The sequence below is a fragment of the Cryptomeria japonica genome, chromosome 7, assembly GCF_030272615.1.
Source record: "Cryptomeria japonica chromosome 7, Sugi_1.0, whole genome shotgun sequence".
Taxonomy (NCBI): domain Eukaryota; kingdom Viridiplantae; phylum Streptophyta; class Pinopsida; order Cupressales; family Cupressaceae; genus Cryptomeria; species Cryptomeria japonica.
In genome coordinates this window covers 15,647,474-15,667,144 of record NC_081411.1, presented here as the reverse complement: position 1 = coordinate 15,667,144, position 19,671 = coordinate 15,647,474, and the positions used below count along the sequence as shown (strand labels likewise).

The following is a 19,671-nucleotide window of genomic DNA, read 5'->3' as shown; positions in this document are numbered from 1 at the left end:
GCCAAATTTTTGCACCTATTTCCTTTCCCACTGATTAATTTTGTCAAACAGTTTTGCTTTATAGTGTGATGCATTGTCCTGGTTCTGCAGTGATAATGAAATGTATTTGATGTTTAAGAACAGATGTAATTGTGCCGGATAAGTAGGCAACATAGATTGAATAATAACTGTTTATATCTTTCCCACACATATAAACTGAAACAAGATTACTTCTTAATTACAACAGTTATAAAGGCATACAAAATATATATTTTTCTGACCTGTTAATATCAAATCAGCTTAAGATGAACAGCAGAATAAGCATATACAGACTGAAGCATACACCAGCATATAGATTCACATTAACCTTGCAAAAGCTTCACTAAATCAGTCCTCATCCAAGTGAGATATGGAGGTCCTCCACACGATTATTTCTCAGGACAAATTTCTTGAGGTAAGAGCTCACAACCATCACAAGTTTGCTCCAATCTTTCCCTTGTCACTGTGCTCTGTTTCTAAAGAAAGATGACACCAGGAAGCATTCCTCAAAGGTCATGAACTGATCATAGAGCTCATGTCTAGCATAATGTTTAATCAAAACACATTCTTCACACTCCCAAATGCCTTAACAGGTTTCCCATATACAGCAAGCAATAGTAAAATAATCCTTCCTTGAATATCTGTGTTGTCTCTTTTGTCATAAATTGAATCCTTCAGAGGCCACAATTCTATCCTATAAAACTATGACCAAAATAAATCTTTCATACTCTCCAAAACATCATAAAAGAAGCCTATAATCTCACACCACTGACCATATAATATAGTGCATCCAGCAGAGAACTCATTCACCCCTTCCTACTCCAAGCACATTCCAACTTGACCATATTTTTGTGTACACTCACTCAGCCAGGCTAATATGCTCAGACTTGGTCTTCTTTTTCTACATTTGGCTTCCTCTAGGTTTCATGACTTCGGAAACTTAAATATGCCTAGGAATATTTCTACACTCACCCAGAAAGAACAAACAAATCTCACCTTTGTAATCTCATATTTTAACATGACCTAGTGATTTCTTTTTAAAATAACATGATGTGGCACTAGAAAGTAATAAGTTTTGTCTTTATTCAAGCCTAGTCCTCCCTAAGGAAGCGGCTATTTTTTTCCTTCCCCTTTGACCAATGTCCCCTTTCAGGCATATACAATGCCTAAAAAATGCCTAGCAACACAAAGATTTCCAACGACCAACCAACAAATAGCCAAGTAACAATAATCACCCCAAAAGATTACTAAAAAACTCACCCAATAGAGAAGAACCAATGCTAATACTTGACTTCTATTTATCATAGCATAATTAAACTATCTAGAAAAAACTTCTGAGATCTTTGAAAAATCTTTTGCAAACTTCACAAATCGACCTTTATCATACCTACAAGAATTCTCTTTTAAGACAAGTTGAGACTCTGAATGAGCCACACAGCAACCAGGGTGACCATGGCTATTCTTCTCCAAGAGAGTTTTCGTCCTCCAAAAGGCTGAGACAAACTATATACAATCTCCAAACCATGACTATTCTTCTCTAAGAGGGTTTTTCAAGAAGGCTGAAACAGATTGCGTTCAATATTCAAACCCCAAGGGTTTCACCAAAGAGAAATAACAAATTTGCATTATTCTAAATGAGCCCCTTGGCTCCCTTTTTTAATTTTTCCAGCCAACTTCTGGAAAAGACCATTTAAAAATTCACTTTTTAATTTAAACTACATTTAAACTTTGAAAAAGACCTTTTCATTAAAATAATGAAAATCTGATACACAAGGTCCTTGTTATAAGCATCCATGATATAAAACTTCTCATCTCGATTCCAATGAGCCACTATACTAAGGTGCTTGTAAAATATTTAGATATTGTTTTAACATCCTTAGTAAAAATAATTAAAATAAGCCATTAATGCACCCAATTTGCAAAAACTACCGAAAAGCATCAACTGATTGCACTAGAGTGATCTCGATGATGAACGGTGATAAATGATGCCACCCAAGAGACTTACTAAAAATAGACAACCTCTCCAACATTCTTGGAGAGCACACCAAAAGTTGTAAATCTCTTATGATAGATGCATGAGTCCTAAATACCACCTAAGCTCACTGGAATCATCAAATTACTCCTCAAGCAAGACAACAACCCACCGAGAAGGTCAGAACCAACTGCACTGCACAAGAACCCTAAAATGGGGACATTTACAATCCTCCCTACCCAAAGATTGCTTCTGCTCAAGCAATGCCTGCACAACATTACTGAATGAAACAGGAAGTCAAATAGGTTCCACGCCTAGCCTCTAGGCAAGATTATTCAAATTATTGAAGAATAACAGACTGAATGAGAGTTTTATTCCTGTAGCTTGCCCAAAACATTGAAACTCTGTTGTGAAATACTAGTCATGAGATTTGCACAAGATTCATGCCCTTTGCTAGCTAGTATGAACATGAATAGCACCTAGTGGCTTGCAAGATGGTACAACTGCCCAAGGAAGTTGTATGGCTGGCTTAGAAGGTGAAATGGCTGCCTTAGGGAGATCACAATCCCTCTAAAATCTACAATCACTTCTGAAATTCTTTGAAATAAGTGTCTTTGGAAGCACCAATAGGAATCTCTATGTGAATCCCTCTACCCTGTGGATTGGGGTATCGTACAATTCAACTGCCTTAAGAAGTTTTCATTCCATGAAGTCTAATATGCTGCTGAAATCCATCTCTAGAGCTCAATTCTCAACCTGCTGATGTAAAATTGAATTCAAAGATGCCAAAATGAAAGCCCCTCTTGTTGCTTTATTCCTCCTAACTCTAATCGTACCATTTTAGGGTTTTCATGCTTTATTTTAATGATACTTATTAAATAAAATATTCCCCTAGCAAGTTTGCCCAACTTGAGGGTCTTATTCGCCATTGAGCTTGTCCACCTTTTAAAACAGCATTATGCGTAAGGTGCGTGTCATGGGGGTGTTTCTTTAATATTTTTATTCAACACTTTATAAAGTCACTTCAATTAATCTTTTTCTATTTTTAGAAGAAGGGACTTTATAATAAAGTAACATTATATTCTCAAATAATAAAACCTCCTAATGTCCAAATGCCAAGTATAAGACCCCACATGCCAGCACCAACATCTCCTATTCACAAAAAAACACCTGCAAAGATGGATAACAAGCGAATCTCTGTATTTGGGTGATCAACTAGGAAAGAGAGGACATTACAGTTTCACCTCCTAAGCCAATCGTACAGCTTCCTTGGGCAGCCGTACCATGTTGCAAGCCACTGGGTGCTATTCATGTTCTTACCAGCCAGCAAAGGGAATGAATCTTGTGCAAATCTCATGACCAGCATTTCACAGCAGAGTTTCAATGTTTTTGGCAGGCTACAGGAATAAAACTCTCATTCAGTCTGTTATTCTTCAATAATTTGAAAATTCAAGTGTGGAACCTAGTAGACTTCCTGTTTCATTCAGTATTTATTTTTGGTAATTGTTGTAGAAGCGAATAAAACCATTTGGAGCTATCTTTGCCAGTTGGGAGCTCATAGTTTGTGTTATTCTGATTTTCTTTAATAAAACCCTCTCCTAGCAAGGTGTTGGATTCCTAGTATGACATTTGTTGTTTTGGGTGAATTAGATTTCTCAAATCTGAACATTATTACATAGTTGTTCTTAAATAAGACTTCTGAATTTGATTATTAGTCAATTATATTTCTGTATTTTGAGTTCAAAAGTTGTGGTTCATTGGCACTGTTTATGATTCAAACCCTATACAATCTGTTGATATCGAAACCAAAGCACAAAGCTCAAAAAACGACCTTAAAACCTTCAATCGGCAGCATAAAAAATCAGAAAATACAGTATAACCTGGCTGGGGATCTTTCATGATTCAAACTAAAACCAATTAATATCCCAGGGTCCCAAGTCAAGCTTAAAAAAGAACCACCATGTTGATGCTATGCCACTCTGATCATAACTATAAAACTGTCATGCCCAAACTGCACTCTTCTCTCCTAGAACCCAAAAATGTAACCATCATTGAAACCTAAACTGAAAATACTTGAAAGGGCTGACAGTCTATACCATGAAACACCTCCTGCCAAGGCATCCCAATGAAGTCCACATTTGCAATCCCACTGCCAAACACAATCCTGGGCAACAAAAAAGATAAGTTGTTCAACCATTAAACATAAACCTCAGCATCTCACCTCATGATATCTGAAAAGTGAAGCAAATTAATCCCTGCCAAGTGGCTGGTGTTGATGTGTTTTTTATGCATCTCGAACACAAAATATGATCAAATGAGATGACTCCAAGGTTTACAATGTGAACTATGAGACTTAATTGCTTGGATAGACTCAAAGCTTATGATGTGATTTTGCTAGAATCACAAAGGGGGCTTACGTTTATGAACTCCCGGAACATGGACTCTAATTTAACTTTGCAAATAAAAACAAAAGAGGTAAAGGGTCTAGAAAGACTACGCTACTCCTAAGATCAATGATGACGGTGAATGTTACTTAGACAAACTCCCTCAAACCAAGCTTTGCTTCACCATGGTAACAACAACTACGCAAACTAGATGCAATCCTCTAAGGAAATGGAAGATTTTCATAACAGGAGAATACATCATCCAAATACCTAATTTTGGCACAACTTGAACAAGTATCCACAATCGAACTTAGCACAATGATTAGGCTCAGATTAACTTTACACTGTAGCTTACAATCAGCGAACTAAAATAAGTATGAACCAAGGGATTCATCACAATATCTTTGTAAGCATCCACCATAATCAATGAACTCTAGTTAATCTTGAGAAGTATTTGAATTGATTTCAACATAACTTGGCAACAATTTCAAGCTTCCTCCTCCTACTCTACTCTACTTCTAAGACTTCCATGCATGTGCACATACCATAAGCAAACACCAACAATTTGCACTCCTATTGTGCATTAAACTAACCTTCCTATGGCACATTAAATACCCCATAAAGGTTGAGGGACTTAACAAGGTTACACACAAATGCATAGGAAATGAAGAATCACATTTGAAAAATTAATGCAAACAAAGATCAGAGACTTAGTCACATGCACGTGCCCTAATCAATCACCAAAAATCCAATCATTTTGCACATTATAATTGACCTACCTATGTGTTGATGTGTCTTTTGTACACAACCAAACACAAAATAAAATACCTAAAGGTACCTTATCCTCTCTTGAACAAAGTTTCCCGATTGCTGAAGATCTCGCCGAAGGATCAGTCGGAATAACTCCAAGGTTCTAATATGTAGGTTCTCTACATGTGGATAAGCTTCTCGTGGTATGATGTGATTTTGTTGGAATCACAAGGTGACTTACACTTGATGACCTGAACGTCTAATTTGCTGGAATCATAAGTCCTATTTACTAACTGGAAGATAAAGAAATGGAAAAAGATACAGGGTTCAGGAAGTCTACTCTAAGACCTAGAATGCGAGAAGATGGATGAATGACTAGGTGGAGTCCTACTAGGCTGGGTCTCACCATCAGGTTGAACAATTCAACACCAACTCAGTGTGATCTTCTATGGGATGTTTCAAATATGTCCAAATCGTACACCATCAAATACTGATCACCATTCAAGATAATGCGTGAACAACAGAGGTGTTATGATTCGGGATTAAGCTCGTTCTATGCGAGTTGACCACGCAAGGCGCTCTTTCAGTCAGCAAAAGGCTAGTGGTTTGGACTAGGTGGATTCCATGTGAGTGCATTCAATAACTTCTTTCATTCAATTTAATTATCTATCATCTAAAATGAAGATTCAACAAGAGACCATGCATATTGCAAAGAAACGACACATTTCACCATATCTTCAATGAAAAGGGGGTTCATTTACAATCAAGGCAACAATTTCTTGCCTTCTCTTCCTAATCTACTCTAATTGCTATTCTATTTGCTATTCTACTATCTATTCTCTATTAATCAATCTCTGACTATTATCTATTAACCAACTATTAACCTTTACAAATGAGGAGCCAGGGCTTTATATAGAGAACCCTTTACAAACAGACGGCTCTGATTTAGAACCAATGGCTAGGATTACAAGATAGAAACCCTAATTAGGGTTTGTTACAACAAACTTCCTCTAGCCAATGAGAAAATTACATTCCAGGAGCGAGGACCAATAGGAAGTAGGGGTAGGTACACGGAGCGAAATTCTCCTTCTAGGCCAAAATCCTTCACCTTTGGTGATCACTAGCAACTCAAAGCCATACTTAAGGACATCTCCAATCCTAATTCACCCTAACCCACACTTGGCTTGGCACAAAATTGAGAAAAAAGTGAGGTTTTGGGGAATTTCACTCTGGACCCTTTGGAAGGGTCAGGAGCGAAATTTCAACTCTAGGCTCGACTCTTCATCTTTTCAACTCCAATCTTCTTTGCAAGGTAAAAATACACCACTCTTCGCCCAAGGAACAAGGTTTGGGGCCTAAACATGGAAGCAAAAGAGGTTTATCAAGAATTTCACTCTGGACCCTTTGGAAGGGTCAGGAGCGAAATTCTTGTTCTAGGCAAGAACACATCAAAGTCTTTCACCCTATCCTAATTCACCCTAACCCACACTTGGCTTGGCACAAAATTGAGAAAAATGGGAGGTTTTGGGGAATTTCGCTCTGGACCCTTTGGAAGGGTCAGGAGCGAAATTTCAACTCTAGGCTCGACTCTTCATCTTTTCAACTCCAATCTTCTTTGCAAGGTAAAAATACACCACTCTTCGCCCAAGGAACAAGGTTTGGGGCCTAAACATGGAAGCAAAAGAGGTTTATCAAGAATTTCGCTCTGGACCCTTTGTAAGGGTCAGGAACAAAATTCTTGTTCTAGGCAAGAACACATCAAAGTCTTTCCAATCATGCCACAAACTCAAGAATTTGACCATCTCCAAGAAGAAAATATGAGTTTCCAAGAATTTTGCTCTGGACCCTTTGGGAGGGTCAGGAGTGAAATTCTAGTTTTAGGACAAAATCTTTCGCATTTTTACATCCCATCACTTCAAGAGGCAAAGACATGCTAATCCACTTCCAAATATGTCCAAGGAACTAGAATGTTGGTCTAAACAAGGAAGAAAATGAGGTTTATGGGGAATTTTGCTCTGGACCCTTTGGAAGGGTTAGGAGCGAAATTTCCATTCTTGGACAAAACCCTCACTTTTCAATACTTCCAATCACTTCCTTAGGCAAGAACATACCAAAACCTTCACAACATGCCTTGGAAACTAAGACCTTGGTCAAATCCAGGAAGGAAAGGGTGTCTTCTAAGAATTTCGCTCTAGACCGTTTGGAAAGGTCAGGAGCGAAATTCATAAATTAGGTTGATTTCACACTCCATTGCCTCAATTCACCTTCTTTCAAAGGCTAGAACACCTCAAGGTCACTCCAACCATGCCTTAGAAGTCCAAAACTTGGCCATATCAAGGAAGATAATGAAGGTTATGTGAATTTCGCTCTGGACCCTCTAGAAGGGTCGCGAGCGAAATTCCTACTTAGGCTCATTTCTCACCATTTTCCTCCCTTTCTTGGCTTGACTATGACTTCTTAGGCCGCCTCCTACCATCATCAAGAGAAAATGCTTTGAAAGTGGCATTTATTTCAAGGTCTAAGTGAGGAAATAAGGTCATTCAAGAATTTCGCTCTGGACCCTTTGGAAGGGTCAGGAGCAAAATTCATATTTAGGCTCAAATTTTGACTTCATTTCTCACATTTCTTCATCCAAACAAGTGTTTTGCCCTCAATAATGCTTGGGAATGAGTTAGTTCTAAGTTTGGGTCAAAGTAGAATGTCTAATGGAGGATTTCGCTCTGGACCCTTTGGAAGGGTCAGGAGCGAAATTGAAATTCGCTTTGGATCCTTTGGAAGGGTCAAGAGCGAAATTTGAGATTTTGGTCTCTCCGTCAGGATTCATATATGGAATATAACATTAAGTATAAGAAAGTTCTTATACTTTAAGTTATATTCCATATATACTATCAGGATGTTTGAGAGTGGTTTCAGACCTCCAGGAGTTATAATGCAAAATCTAGTTTTTGGAGGATTCTTCAATTTTCCAGACTTAATCAAATTTTAGGATCAGGATGACATTTCAGACTTAGCCAAATTTCAAGACATTTGAAGATCAGGATGATATTCTAGACTCCATTCACTCACCAAGCTTCATTGACCTCCTCAAACTCAAACAAGACACAATTAGCAACAAGAGCAAAACCTTGTCCTCAGAAAGACTTTCAAAGATGACCCTAACCCGGAGCATCCACTGACTCACCTTTAGCTAAAACAAAGTCTGCTATCTTAGTGATCCCTCTGGCAACACTCAGAATGCAAAGGCTAACAGACAAACCCCTAAAAAACCCAGAAAACAAACCCCGGAAAGCAAAAAAAAAGTAGGGGTCCACATTTGCAATGGGACGATGTGTGAATACGTCACAACACTATGGTACAGTAAAAAGAATAGGGAGCTAGAGGACTTAACAGGAGTAACACATATAAGTACATAGGACTTTAAGAATCGCACTTGAAACTTTACTACAGAGCTAAATCAGAGACTTAGGCACATGTGCCTACCCCACTTAGCCCTTCCCTTTCAAAATTTCAATCTAAGACATCAACCATTTGAATGCAAAATCTCAACTCAAAAGGAAGAGCATTGTTCCAACAAGTTCCCCTTGGGTAAGTATCTTGTTTCCATGACTCTTGCTTATGCTTGTTATTTATGTTGGTTGACATGTTTCTTATTCACTTTGTTATGTGATTTATCATTTTTATTCTCCTAATACATATTACCCACTTATACCTTTTCTCCTTTGAGCGTAAGCTAAGGGGGAGCTACTTCATTTACATATTTAGGGTCTTGTTTAGTAGAATCACCTCTAGCATTATACAAAAAAATAAATGGATAAAACATGGTGCAACAGTTAAATGAATACAGTGTGATAGATATAAGAGGCTCTATGGCCAACAGAGGGTATGTACTATGGAATGTCTTTGACCACTCTGTGGTTTTCACTAAAGAGTCTGCTCCAGTAACCTCTTAAAGAAACTTAACTGCTAATTTACTCAAAGCATTTACAATAAACAAATATGCGAATTCCTGGGACTTCAAAGAAAGGCTATTTAACAAGTCATATCAAACGCACCTTATAATAATAGACTGATTTACGCCATCTGTACAAATCCATGACAAAAAACAATAGCAAAATATTCAATAAGTATCTAAGACAAAATAAAGCATGCCTGGAAAGGCAATAATTGCTCAAGGTTTAAGGACAATTGCTGTATCAATCCACAGACCATAGCATGGACGTTTTCACTTACCCCTCACCATTGCTCCAAAGGCAGCATCTGCCATCATGTATACATGTGGATTCTCAGTAACTTTCAGTCTGTAGTCCCTGATAAACTCCTTCCCATAGAGACAGACATCTTTGAATGGATTTATAGCAACCAAAACTGGTCCTGCCTTAGTCTGCAATCTCAAAAGCGAATGCATAAACAAAAAGGTTGAGATACAAAAGATTGAACAAATAAGCATAAAAATTCTTAGTGTGCATATCGCTCACTCACATAAATCATATCTTGAGCATATCGGTATTGAAGATTATGCAGGACTGATGGCTCATTCAAGTAACTCAATTGTATCAAATCATCCACACCTTCAAGAATGTCTGGATTTGCAGGTAATAACTTGTCAGTTGATATCTTGACAATCTGCACATAGAGGTCGGTGATCAAGAAAAAGAATGCTAATAATAAAATAAACTGTTAAAATCAAATCAAATCAAATGCTTGAAATGCCCACGTTGCCATCTAAAAGGAGAACATCAGATTCAGTCTCATTGCTTGATTGGATCGCCCCTAATTTCCAGTCATTTTCTGAAAGCGTGCACCAAACACGAGATTTCTGCAACCAATTCAAACACCTTATATTGGCATCAACTCTTAAATTTAAGATCAGACTTGTACTAAAATTAAAAAGCCCTTAGCAACTGCACATACTGCATCAGTAAATCTATGCCTGGATCCAGAAACCAAGCAAGCATGCAAAAACAAAAGATTTTTACTAACAGAAATTTAATACAAAGGCAACAATTGAAAGAAGCATAAGCCTCAGAGACACAACACAAAAAGGAAAAACAAGCACAGATTCCTGGAGAAAAATGAATAAAACAGAAACATATTGAAGTATATAGTATACTTTGTTAGGCTAATTGTGAGATCATTTAACTAAATGATAGTGGTGAAGACACAGACTTAATGGATTTGTTTTCTATATGCAGTGGCTGTTAGTGAAATGCAAAACGAACGAGATTTTTTGTCATTTATATTCCACAGATTTGGTTTTAGCTGTGTTTTGACAAATTGTAAGGAGCGGGAGGATTGTTGTGCCTGATTGATAGTTTGTTTTTTCATAATAATTCTCTGTTCAAGGCAAATATTAAGAAAAACTCAGAACAGCAGCGATACTCCTGTATGTTCACTGTTGGAATACACTGTTTGATTGGGATAGACTCCTTGTGAATGTTAATGACATTCTTTCAACTTGTATTGGTAAGAGATATATTGCAAATCTTATCAAATCTGAGCAGCTAAGAATAAACTATTGCAAAACTAAACCAATAAATCTGCAAACATAAGTTATCATGCAAACTGTTTGTTAAATGTTCATGATGAAGGATGCATAAAATGAAGATCAACAAGTGAGGATGCAAAGTGTTTGTCATTACGCCTGATTAATGAACCATTGGAAAGTTAAAAAGGAGAAGTGCAGAAAATTTAGGTGCAACTAGGGGTAGCTTGCTACATGTCCATATGTTGTCAAAGGCTTAATGCTGATAATTTAGATGTTATTATTTGTTATTATCACTAGTGCTCAGATCTGAGATCTCCCATTATAGATTTGGCATCAGTTATTTAATGAATTTATGAATTTCAACTCTGATCTGAACTCCCAATTCAACTCAATTGCTATGTATAATGTAACATGATGAATAATTTTAGATATATCAATGTTATCATATGAATATTTCAAGTTTCCCTATATATTTTATTCCCTATTTTTATATAGCCATCCCCTCTGCCATCCAGTTATTTAATGAATTTATGAATTTCAACTCTAACTTGAACTCCCAATTCAACTCAATTGCTATGTATAATGTAACATGATGAATAATTTTAGATATATCAATGTTATCATATGAATATTTCAAGTTTCCCTATATATTTTATTCCCTATTTTTTATATAGCCATCCCCTCTGCCATCCCTTGCCGTCCCCAAAAATGGCCAAAAAAAATCTATTCCGCAAACTTTAATTGCCATAGAGTCAGAGACAAATGACATTTGTTAGAGCATTTTAATTGCCAGAGAGTCAGAGACAAATGACAAATGACTGAGGTAAAGATCAAAGCTGTAATCTCCCCTTTTTGGGATGATATGGTTTATGTTTGGATTAGCCTATTATTGGCCCTCGTAGGCTTAGTGTTTAAGATTGCTCTTCGTTTGGTTCAGTTTGGCACACTTACTATTTATAGCAAGTGACTATTTCAGGAATAGTCAGGGTTACTATTTATAGCAAGGCACCTGAACAAGATATGATTGCAATGCACAGTTGGTTTGATTAGATAATGAGGGATTTACTATTTATAGTAAGTCAATGCTTGATAGAGAGGTACCCTTACTATTTTTAGTAAGACAGTTGGATGCACAGTGGACACAATGTTTAACTCCCAGGTTCAGATGGAATTGAGAAATAATGATTATTTGTGGAGTTATGTTATTTTTAATTATTAATAAAGTGATTACTTTATTAATAATTATTTATAAAGTGCAATTATAATGTTTTAAGTTCACTTTATATTCGATGGGGCCATGACCCTTTATTTAAGTGACTTAAAGTGCAATTAATGAATTATATTTTGGAGGCCAAATATTAAAGTATTTAATAAAGTCAAATTATAAAGTGTATATGAGGTATAAAGTGCCAATTTAAAGGGAGATAATAGTGATTATTAAAATATACTTTATATTATTTTATTGTGCACCAGTTGGAGGGAAAAGTAAATGGAATTGAAATGAAATTATATGAGATGAAGCCAAATACAATTGAATAATATAAAAGCTTTGAAAAGTGAATTTGATTCATTCTACACTTTGGCATTTGGAGAAAATTGTCTCCGAAGAGAGAAACCAAGGGTTTCAGTCTGATTACTTTGGAGACCATAGCTGCTTCGAAGTTGTGCATTCTGAGGTTGTGAGATACCAGCTGAGGACTGCCTGTAATTGATTGGTTCCATTCAGGAATCAACATTGTGCATATTGGTGAAAGTTTTTGAAAAGTTTTACAAGGGTTTTAAGTGCAGATCAGCATTATTGAAGATAAAAATTAGTTATATATATTTATTGCTGGTTGTGCCTACTCTCTTTGGCACGTGGAAAATATATTGTGCAAATTGGAGGTGAAAGTCTTCAAGAGATCTCAAGGGTTTGTGAGCAGTTTTCAAAATATTAAAGAAGCATCCATTTAAGGCTACCTTTTGTGCTGTTATACTGCTGCCAACTTTATACTTCATTCTAGCATCCATTTCAGAGGGTTTCAAGGTATATCTTACATGTGAGTTCATAATTTGTAACCTCCAAATTTTCTAGGTATTGTTGTTATAGATAATAGGGGATATTTTATGAACTGGGTTGTCAATATTTTGTGAAAATACTAAGTATCTCAGCTATGTATTCCCTATGTAATGTTCTGTTTTTAAGTTGAAAATTATCTTCTATATTTCAGCATTATATTGTTGTATCCAACATTGCAAATAGATTAAAAAAAAAAAAGCAAAACAGACCAATAGGCAAAAATCGGTAGTAAATATCTCTACAAGGGGGTGGGATATTACAAAAGTGGCTAATTTAGAGGGATCATTTTCTGTAAGCAATTAGAATAATTCATTTGGCCATTAATAATTGGAATGCAACAGGAAAAAGGGTTTTTTCCATTTCTATACTGCTTATTTGGTTTCATATAAATTTAAATAAATTTTAGTGAGTAGAAGGATTCTCAAATGAACTATGCCTTTTCCCATGAGGATTGATCTGCATTGCATCCACAAACATATTTTATCCTACTGTGGCATCTTTCAAAAAAATAAATACAGATACATAACTTCTTCTATATTTCAATGATTTTGCAGAATTCATATTGAACACACAAAAATGTTTTATCCTAATGTGGCATTTTCGGGAAAAATAAATATAGGTATGGAATATTTACATTACAACTTCTGCGGGGTACAAACTTAAAAAAATTGTGCATTTTTGGTAATGCCTGCCATTCTCTCTGTGGCAATTTATAAAAGCAAAAGACCAAGAGTTTAGCTAAACATGTACAAATGAGAAAATGTAAAACCAAATTGAAAGAAGGTTGCAGAAAAATATGGGCAATAATTCAGAGAGAGGGTGTGAAACACACAGCCAATTGTCCAAAGAGCTTTGTCCTCTGCTATTAACGTTTTTTTTTGAAAAATCTTTTTCTAAGATGATAAAAAATACCCTCTTAAAGATAACTTGCTTCCCACATACTTTTTTGTAATACATTCATGCAAGCACAAGTTTTAATGACAAAAACAAGAAAGAAGATGTGCAAGTTGACCAAATATTTTGAGGTGTAGGGTGTATTGTCCCCCTTTAAAATAGATCCACAACTTCGATTTCAAGACTCAAACAGGACTAAGAACCAATCTGCAGTTAGAAGGTAGTGCTATAAATCTTTTAGTTAGTTTGGTGGGCGAGTTAAGTAGTTTGGGTGAGGTATATGATGGTATCGACTCAATGATTGAAAAATGAAAGTCATCATACATGCAAAGGAGCAAGATCCTAAAGAAAATTTCTACAGAAAACTACCCAAAATTATTGTAGAGAGATGGAACAAAACGACCACTCCGTTGCATCTTCTTGCCTTTGCATTGAATCCCAAATAATATAGTGTTAGAAACACAATTGCTGTTTGTTGTGACGTTTTCACACATCGCCCCATTGCAAATGGGGACCCGTGTTTTTTTTTGCTTTTTAGGGTTTGTTTTCTAGGTTTTTTTTAGGGTTTTGTTAGTTAGCCTTTGCATTTTGAGTGTCGCCCAGGTGATCAATAGGATAGCAAGTCCGGCTTGAGTGATGTCTTGATCCTGAAATTTGGCTAAGTCTGAAAGTCCTGATCCTGAAATTTGGCTAAGTCTGGAATGTCCTGATCTTGAAATTTGACTAAGTCTGAAAACTGAAAAAACCTCCAAAAACTAGATTTTGCAATATAACTCCTGGAGGTCTGAAACCACTCTCAAACATCCTGAAAGTATATATGGAATATAACTTAAAGTATAAGAAAATTTATCCTTAAATGTCACTTATACTTAAATGTTATATTCCATAAAATTTATCCTGATAGAGAGTTCGAAAAGTCAAATTTCGCTCCTGTCCTTCACTGAGGATCCAGAGCGAATTTCGCTCCTGTCCCTCACCAAGGGTCCAGAGCGATAATACTTATTTGAGCCATTCCTGACCGTGTTTGGACGAATTGAGACATCAAAAGCATGGTGAAGGACGAAATGAGCATGATAGAGCATCCAGACTTGATCAAAAACAATGAAATGATGAAGTTTTTGCCTAGAAGGTCAAATTCGCTCCTGTCCCTCACTGAAGGACCAGAGCGATTTTCTTTATATGCACAATTTTAGACCTTTTTTTGGACATTAACTTTTATTCATAGCATTAAGTAAGATGATATCTTCCTTAGCCAAGACATTTTTTGATGAAAATTGTAACGATTTGGCCTAGAGAGCAAATTTCGCTCCTGTCCCTCAGTGAAGGACCGAAGCTTAAAATCAAATATTGCCTTGTCCTTGCAGGATTTTTATGATTTGACAATTTGAAGATGTCCAAGGAGATATGTTTTATCAAATGAATATAACTTGAAGTGCCGACATGAAGGAGAGTGGTCCAGAATGCCAAAATCGCTCCTGTCCCTCAGGAAGGGACCAGGGCGAAGTACATTGTAGCTCCCGTCCCTCTCCCAGGGACCAGAGCGATATTCTTCATAGGGCATGTTCTGGACAAAAATCAAGCAAGTTATAAGTTTGAAGGCAAGAAACGAGGTGAAATGAACTCATTGAAGATAAATTGAAGATTACCAAATGTCAACAAAAGACCTAAATGCCTAAGTTCGCTCCTGTCCCTCTCCAAGGGACCAGAGCGATTTTTGTCTTAGACAAATTTTTTGCCAAGTTTGAAAGATTTCCAAGGCATGGATGAGTGAAAAGGTACATTATGAATCCGTTGAAGATAAGTTTTGAAGGTGATAAATTGAAATGATGCCTACAGGACCAAGATCGCTCCTGTCCCTCTCCAAGGGACCAGGGCGATATAATGATAATATTGCCTCTTCTTCAAGTTCAAGCCTCTCCAAGACAAGGTGAAGAGTGGTAAGGGCGTTTCGAAGCATCTCAATCAAGCACAAAGTTACAAGGACCGCCAAAATGAAGGATTTGCACTTAAATACCTAAGTTCGCTCCTGTCCCTCAGGAAGGGACTAGAGCGAAATTTGCATAAAGGCATAAATTTTGAAAGTTTATCACGCATCAAGCGACTAAGAAGGATCAAGGGACTTTATTTTGCACGATGAAAGTAATTGCAAGTTAGCCGAAACAAGGACAAGCTCAAAATGTTGAAGTTCGCTCCTGTCCCTCAGGAAGGGACCAGAGCGATATTGAATATATTGGCCAATTCATGCAAAAATCACGTTAAGTCAATGTTTTGCAAGGTCATACAGGGTCTAAGGTGTCTTTTGAAGATGATATACAAGGGTTTTGAACGTCAAAAGGTTATTATTTGAGCTAAAGAGATTATATCGCTCCTGTCCTTTGGACAAGGACCAAAGCGATTTTCATTAAAACACTCATGTTCCGTCAAAACCAAGACAAGGCAAGGATAGGCAAGGTCAAGGACGTCCTTTAAGAGGCAATGAACGAGGAACCAAGGTTGAAAGATAACGCGTTTTGGCTATAGCTTCAAGATCGCTCTTGTCCCTCTCCAAGGGACAAGGGCGATGATCCTTCCAACGTCTAAATGCCTTGTAAAAATCAAGTGGAACAAGCGTGGAGTGAAGAAACAATGTTATTATTCACCTTATGATGGAAATTTGAGATCGAAGATGCAAGGACAAGGAGAAAACACTAGGATCGCTCCTGTCCCTCTCCAAGGGACCAGGGCGATGTCACATCAAAGAGCACTCATTCACACAAGCAGGACACTCAAGTTCGAAAATCCTAGCGAAAATGGCAAATTCAACGTGGAGATGAAGATTTTTGGACGTAAAAATGCAAGGATCAAGACAAAGTTGATGGATCGCTCTTGTCCCTCAGTCAGGGACCAGGGCGATGAGGTACGTATTTTCATCTTCAAAATTTGGCGCTCAAGCAAATATTTTTGAATTTATTTTAAATGCTAAAAAAAAAAAAAAAATCGATATTTAATTGAAAGCATTTAAAAATTGCGTTTGGTATTAATTAATTATTTTGCCTTGTAAGAAAAACCGAATTTATTAATTTAAATGACAAAGGCATTTAATTAATTATTTATTAATTAATAAAAAAACAAAAGGAGCGCTAAGGTTATGAGGTCGGCCTTGTTATTGATGTAAAAATTGTTTTAATTGCTTAATTTTTCCAAAGTCGGCCTATATGGTAATTGTGGTGAAAGTGCTTATAAAGGAGGTGTTTATTTCATTTCTAAATCATTATTCAAGCATCCTCTTTCATATGCGATTTGGAGTATACAAAGGAAGTGCGAAATTATCATTCAAGAGGAGGAGCGAATTTCAATAGGAAGGCACAAGCATTATCAAAGGAGTTCGAGTTTCAAGTTAGGCGAACTTGCCAAGGACATTGAAGAACACATCAAAGACTCCAAGGGTGGCGAATTGATAAAGAGGACGTTCCTTATCCTTGAAGATCACGTTGAAGGCTTCTAACGTTAATTTTGCCTAGGCAAATTCCTTGTTTTGCATTCTAGTGTTAGCTCTCAAGAGAGGTATGGCGATATGGATTTATTGTTTTGATTTTGAACGTTGATCGTCATAGCTTAAATTTTGAATTTTGAATTTTGAATTCCAGTAGCCCAATCGTCATTTAGGAAATAATAATTCAAGGACTTATCATGAGGTTTCCTAAAATTAATTTAATCTATGCTATTCATTGCAAAATCATGTTACTAATTTTGAAATGTTGTGTAGGCATCAAATGGAGATCTCATCAAGGAAAATCAAGTCGGATCAAGGACGGTCTTCGCCGGGACAATCAAGCAAAGATAGGGGTGACCTCGTTCGATCCAGCATTCCAAGGCAAGGTACATCATCATCCTGCACATCAAGGACACATGGAGTTAGAACAAAGGGCTCGTTGAAGAAGTAAATAGTTCCAAATGAATTAATTAAAGCAAGCTTCTCAACAACATCAAGTTGAATATCTACCAAGTTACAAGTGTCAAATGAGGTGGCGTCCTAGTCATCATTTCTCCAATCAGTGAGGTCCACCTCAGCATGTCCAGATTCAATGTACCTAACTCATGGAAGGTGGCGCAAACTCCGATGTACCTACCCCGGCTATCCATTGGTCGATTTTTCTAGAGGGGACATGTGTCCAAGCAATACAATTTTATTATTGGTCAAGCATTAAATGTTATGTAATGGTTGTAACAAACCCTAATTAGGGTTTTCATTGTTGAATCTTGGCCATTGATCTCGAATTGATCTAAGCCATCAAATTGTATTGTGGGCACTATATAAGCCCAGGCATTTCATTTGTAAAAGCTAATTAGCAATAGCTAGAGAGTTAGGAGATAGTTGGAATAGTTAGAAGATAGAAATAGAATAGCAATTAGAGTAGAATAGGAGGACAAGGCAAGAAATTGTTGCCATTGATTGTAAACAAACTCCATTTTCATTGAAGTAATGGTGAAGTGTGTCGTTTCTTGCAATTTGCATGGTTTCTTGTTGAGTCTTCAATCCTAGATGGTAGATGATTAAATGAATGGAGGAAATGTGATTGATTGATGGTGGAATTCGTATATCCATACTACTAGCAGTTTGTTGATTGCAGACTTGCCTTGTGTAGTCAACTGGAATCATTCAGCCTAAGCTCAATTTCAATTTGTCGCTTCTTCATTGATATGCATCAACTTGATGGTGTCTATGCCTGCGGTGATGATTTGAACATCATAAAGCTTCCCTTAGAAGATCGCACTAGCCTTGTGGAGATGGTCCATTGATGTCAAAACAAGACCTAGTTAGAGTCTCATCAAAGATCAATCATTGCTCTTACATTCTTAGTATTAGGATTAGATCCTCTCTTCGCCCCATCCTTTTTCCATTTTTTCAAATCTAAGTTAGTCAGAGCCTGTGTTCCAGCAAAGCATATCAGAAGTTCAATCATCAAATGTAAGTCCCCTTGTGATTCCAGCAAATCACATCACACCACGAAGAGCTTATCCACACGTAGAGACCCTACCAAAAGAACATTGGAGTCATCCTAACTGATCCTTCATGCGAATCTTCAGCAGTTAGAGACTTTATTCAAGAGAGGATAAGATGCCTTTAGGTATTTTATTCTGTGTATGATGGTGTACAAAATACACGTCAACACTGTTGTACCAAAAAATCGACCTATTAATGCCCGATACAACCGTGTGACATAATGAATCCACGAGAGGTGGTTAAGCATAGCACAAGGAGACTGTTGATGTGTTTTTTAGGCACATGCGAACATAGAATAAAGTACCAACAGTATCTTATCCTCTCTTGAACAAAGTCTCTCAAATGTTGAAGATTCGCATAAGGATCACTTGAGATAACTCCAAGGTTCCTCAATGTCGGGTCACGACGTGTGGATAAGCAAAGTTGGTCGTTGTGACTGTTGTTTCTTCAAGGGGTCTCACATTTACATGAATGCTTGAATTGTTGGAACTTAGGTTCTATCTACTTGATTGGAGAATAAAGAAGGGCAAAAGATATAAGGTTTGGTAAGTCTAAGAATGTCGGAACGATGGACAATCTTTGGTGAAACCTGACTAAGCCTTGCTTTGACATGCAAAGCAACAACTCCACAAAGCTTAGTGCGATCTTCTAAGGAAATTAGATAACTTTTTATCACTATCAAGCATAGACACCATCAATTGAATGCATATCAATGGTTGAATAACAATTGAACTTAAACTCATTCAAGCATTCCAATCGACCATGCAAGGCGCACTTACAATCAACAAGAGGCTAGTGGTATTGATTAGGAGTTTCACCATAAATCATACACAACGTTCTTTCATCCACCTAATTATCATTCGCTAACGTGAAGATTCAACAAGGAACCATGCAAGTGTAAAAGAAACAACACATTCCTCCATAACTTCAATGAAAAGGAAGTTTATTTACAACTTCGACAACAATTTCTGCCTTTTCCTCCTACTCTACTAGAAGTTGCTATCTGCTATCAAACTACTAACTATTGTCTATTGACTCTTAACTATTAACTCTATTATCCTTTACAAATGAAGAGCTTGAGCTTTATATAGAAAGCATTACAATTCAAAGGCTCAAATCGATTTG

At 36.8% G+C, this 19,671-nt stretch overlaps 1 protein-coding gene across 5 annotated transcripts in view; it reads right to left on the bottom strand.

The window, feature by feature from the left end:
- The window catches only part of LOC131037135 (myosin-3), a 134,550-nt gene that overhangs the window by 92,372 nt on the left and 22,507 nt on the right, over positions 1–19,671 (bottom strand). For 4 of the 5 annotated variants that reach the window (XM_057969177.2, XM_057969179.2, XM_057969180.2 and 1 more), the window contains 4 exons: positions 9,839–9,940; positions 9,604–9,747; positions 9,355–9,505; positions 9,177–9,204 (listed from right to left, as the gene is read on the bottom strand). In XM_057969177.2, the coding sequence (XP_057825160.1) occupies positions 9,177–9,204; positions 9,355–9,505; positions 9,604–9,747; positions 9,839–9,940 (425 nt within the window). Of the gene's footprint in view, positions 1–9,176; positions 9,205–9,354; positions 9,506–9,603; positions 9,748–9,838; positions 9,941–19,671 lie in introns of those variants that run through there. The other variant, XM_057969181.1, reaches the window with a different exon arrangement.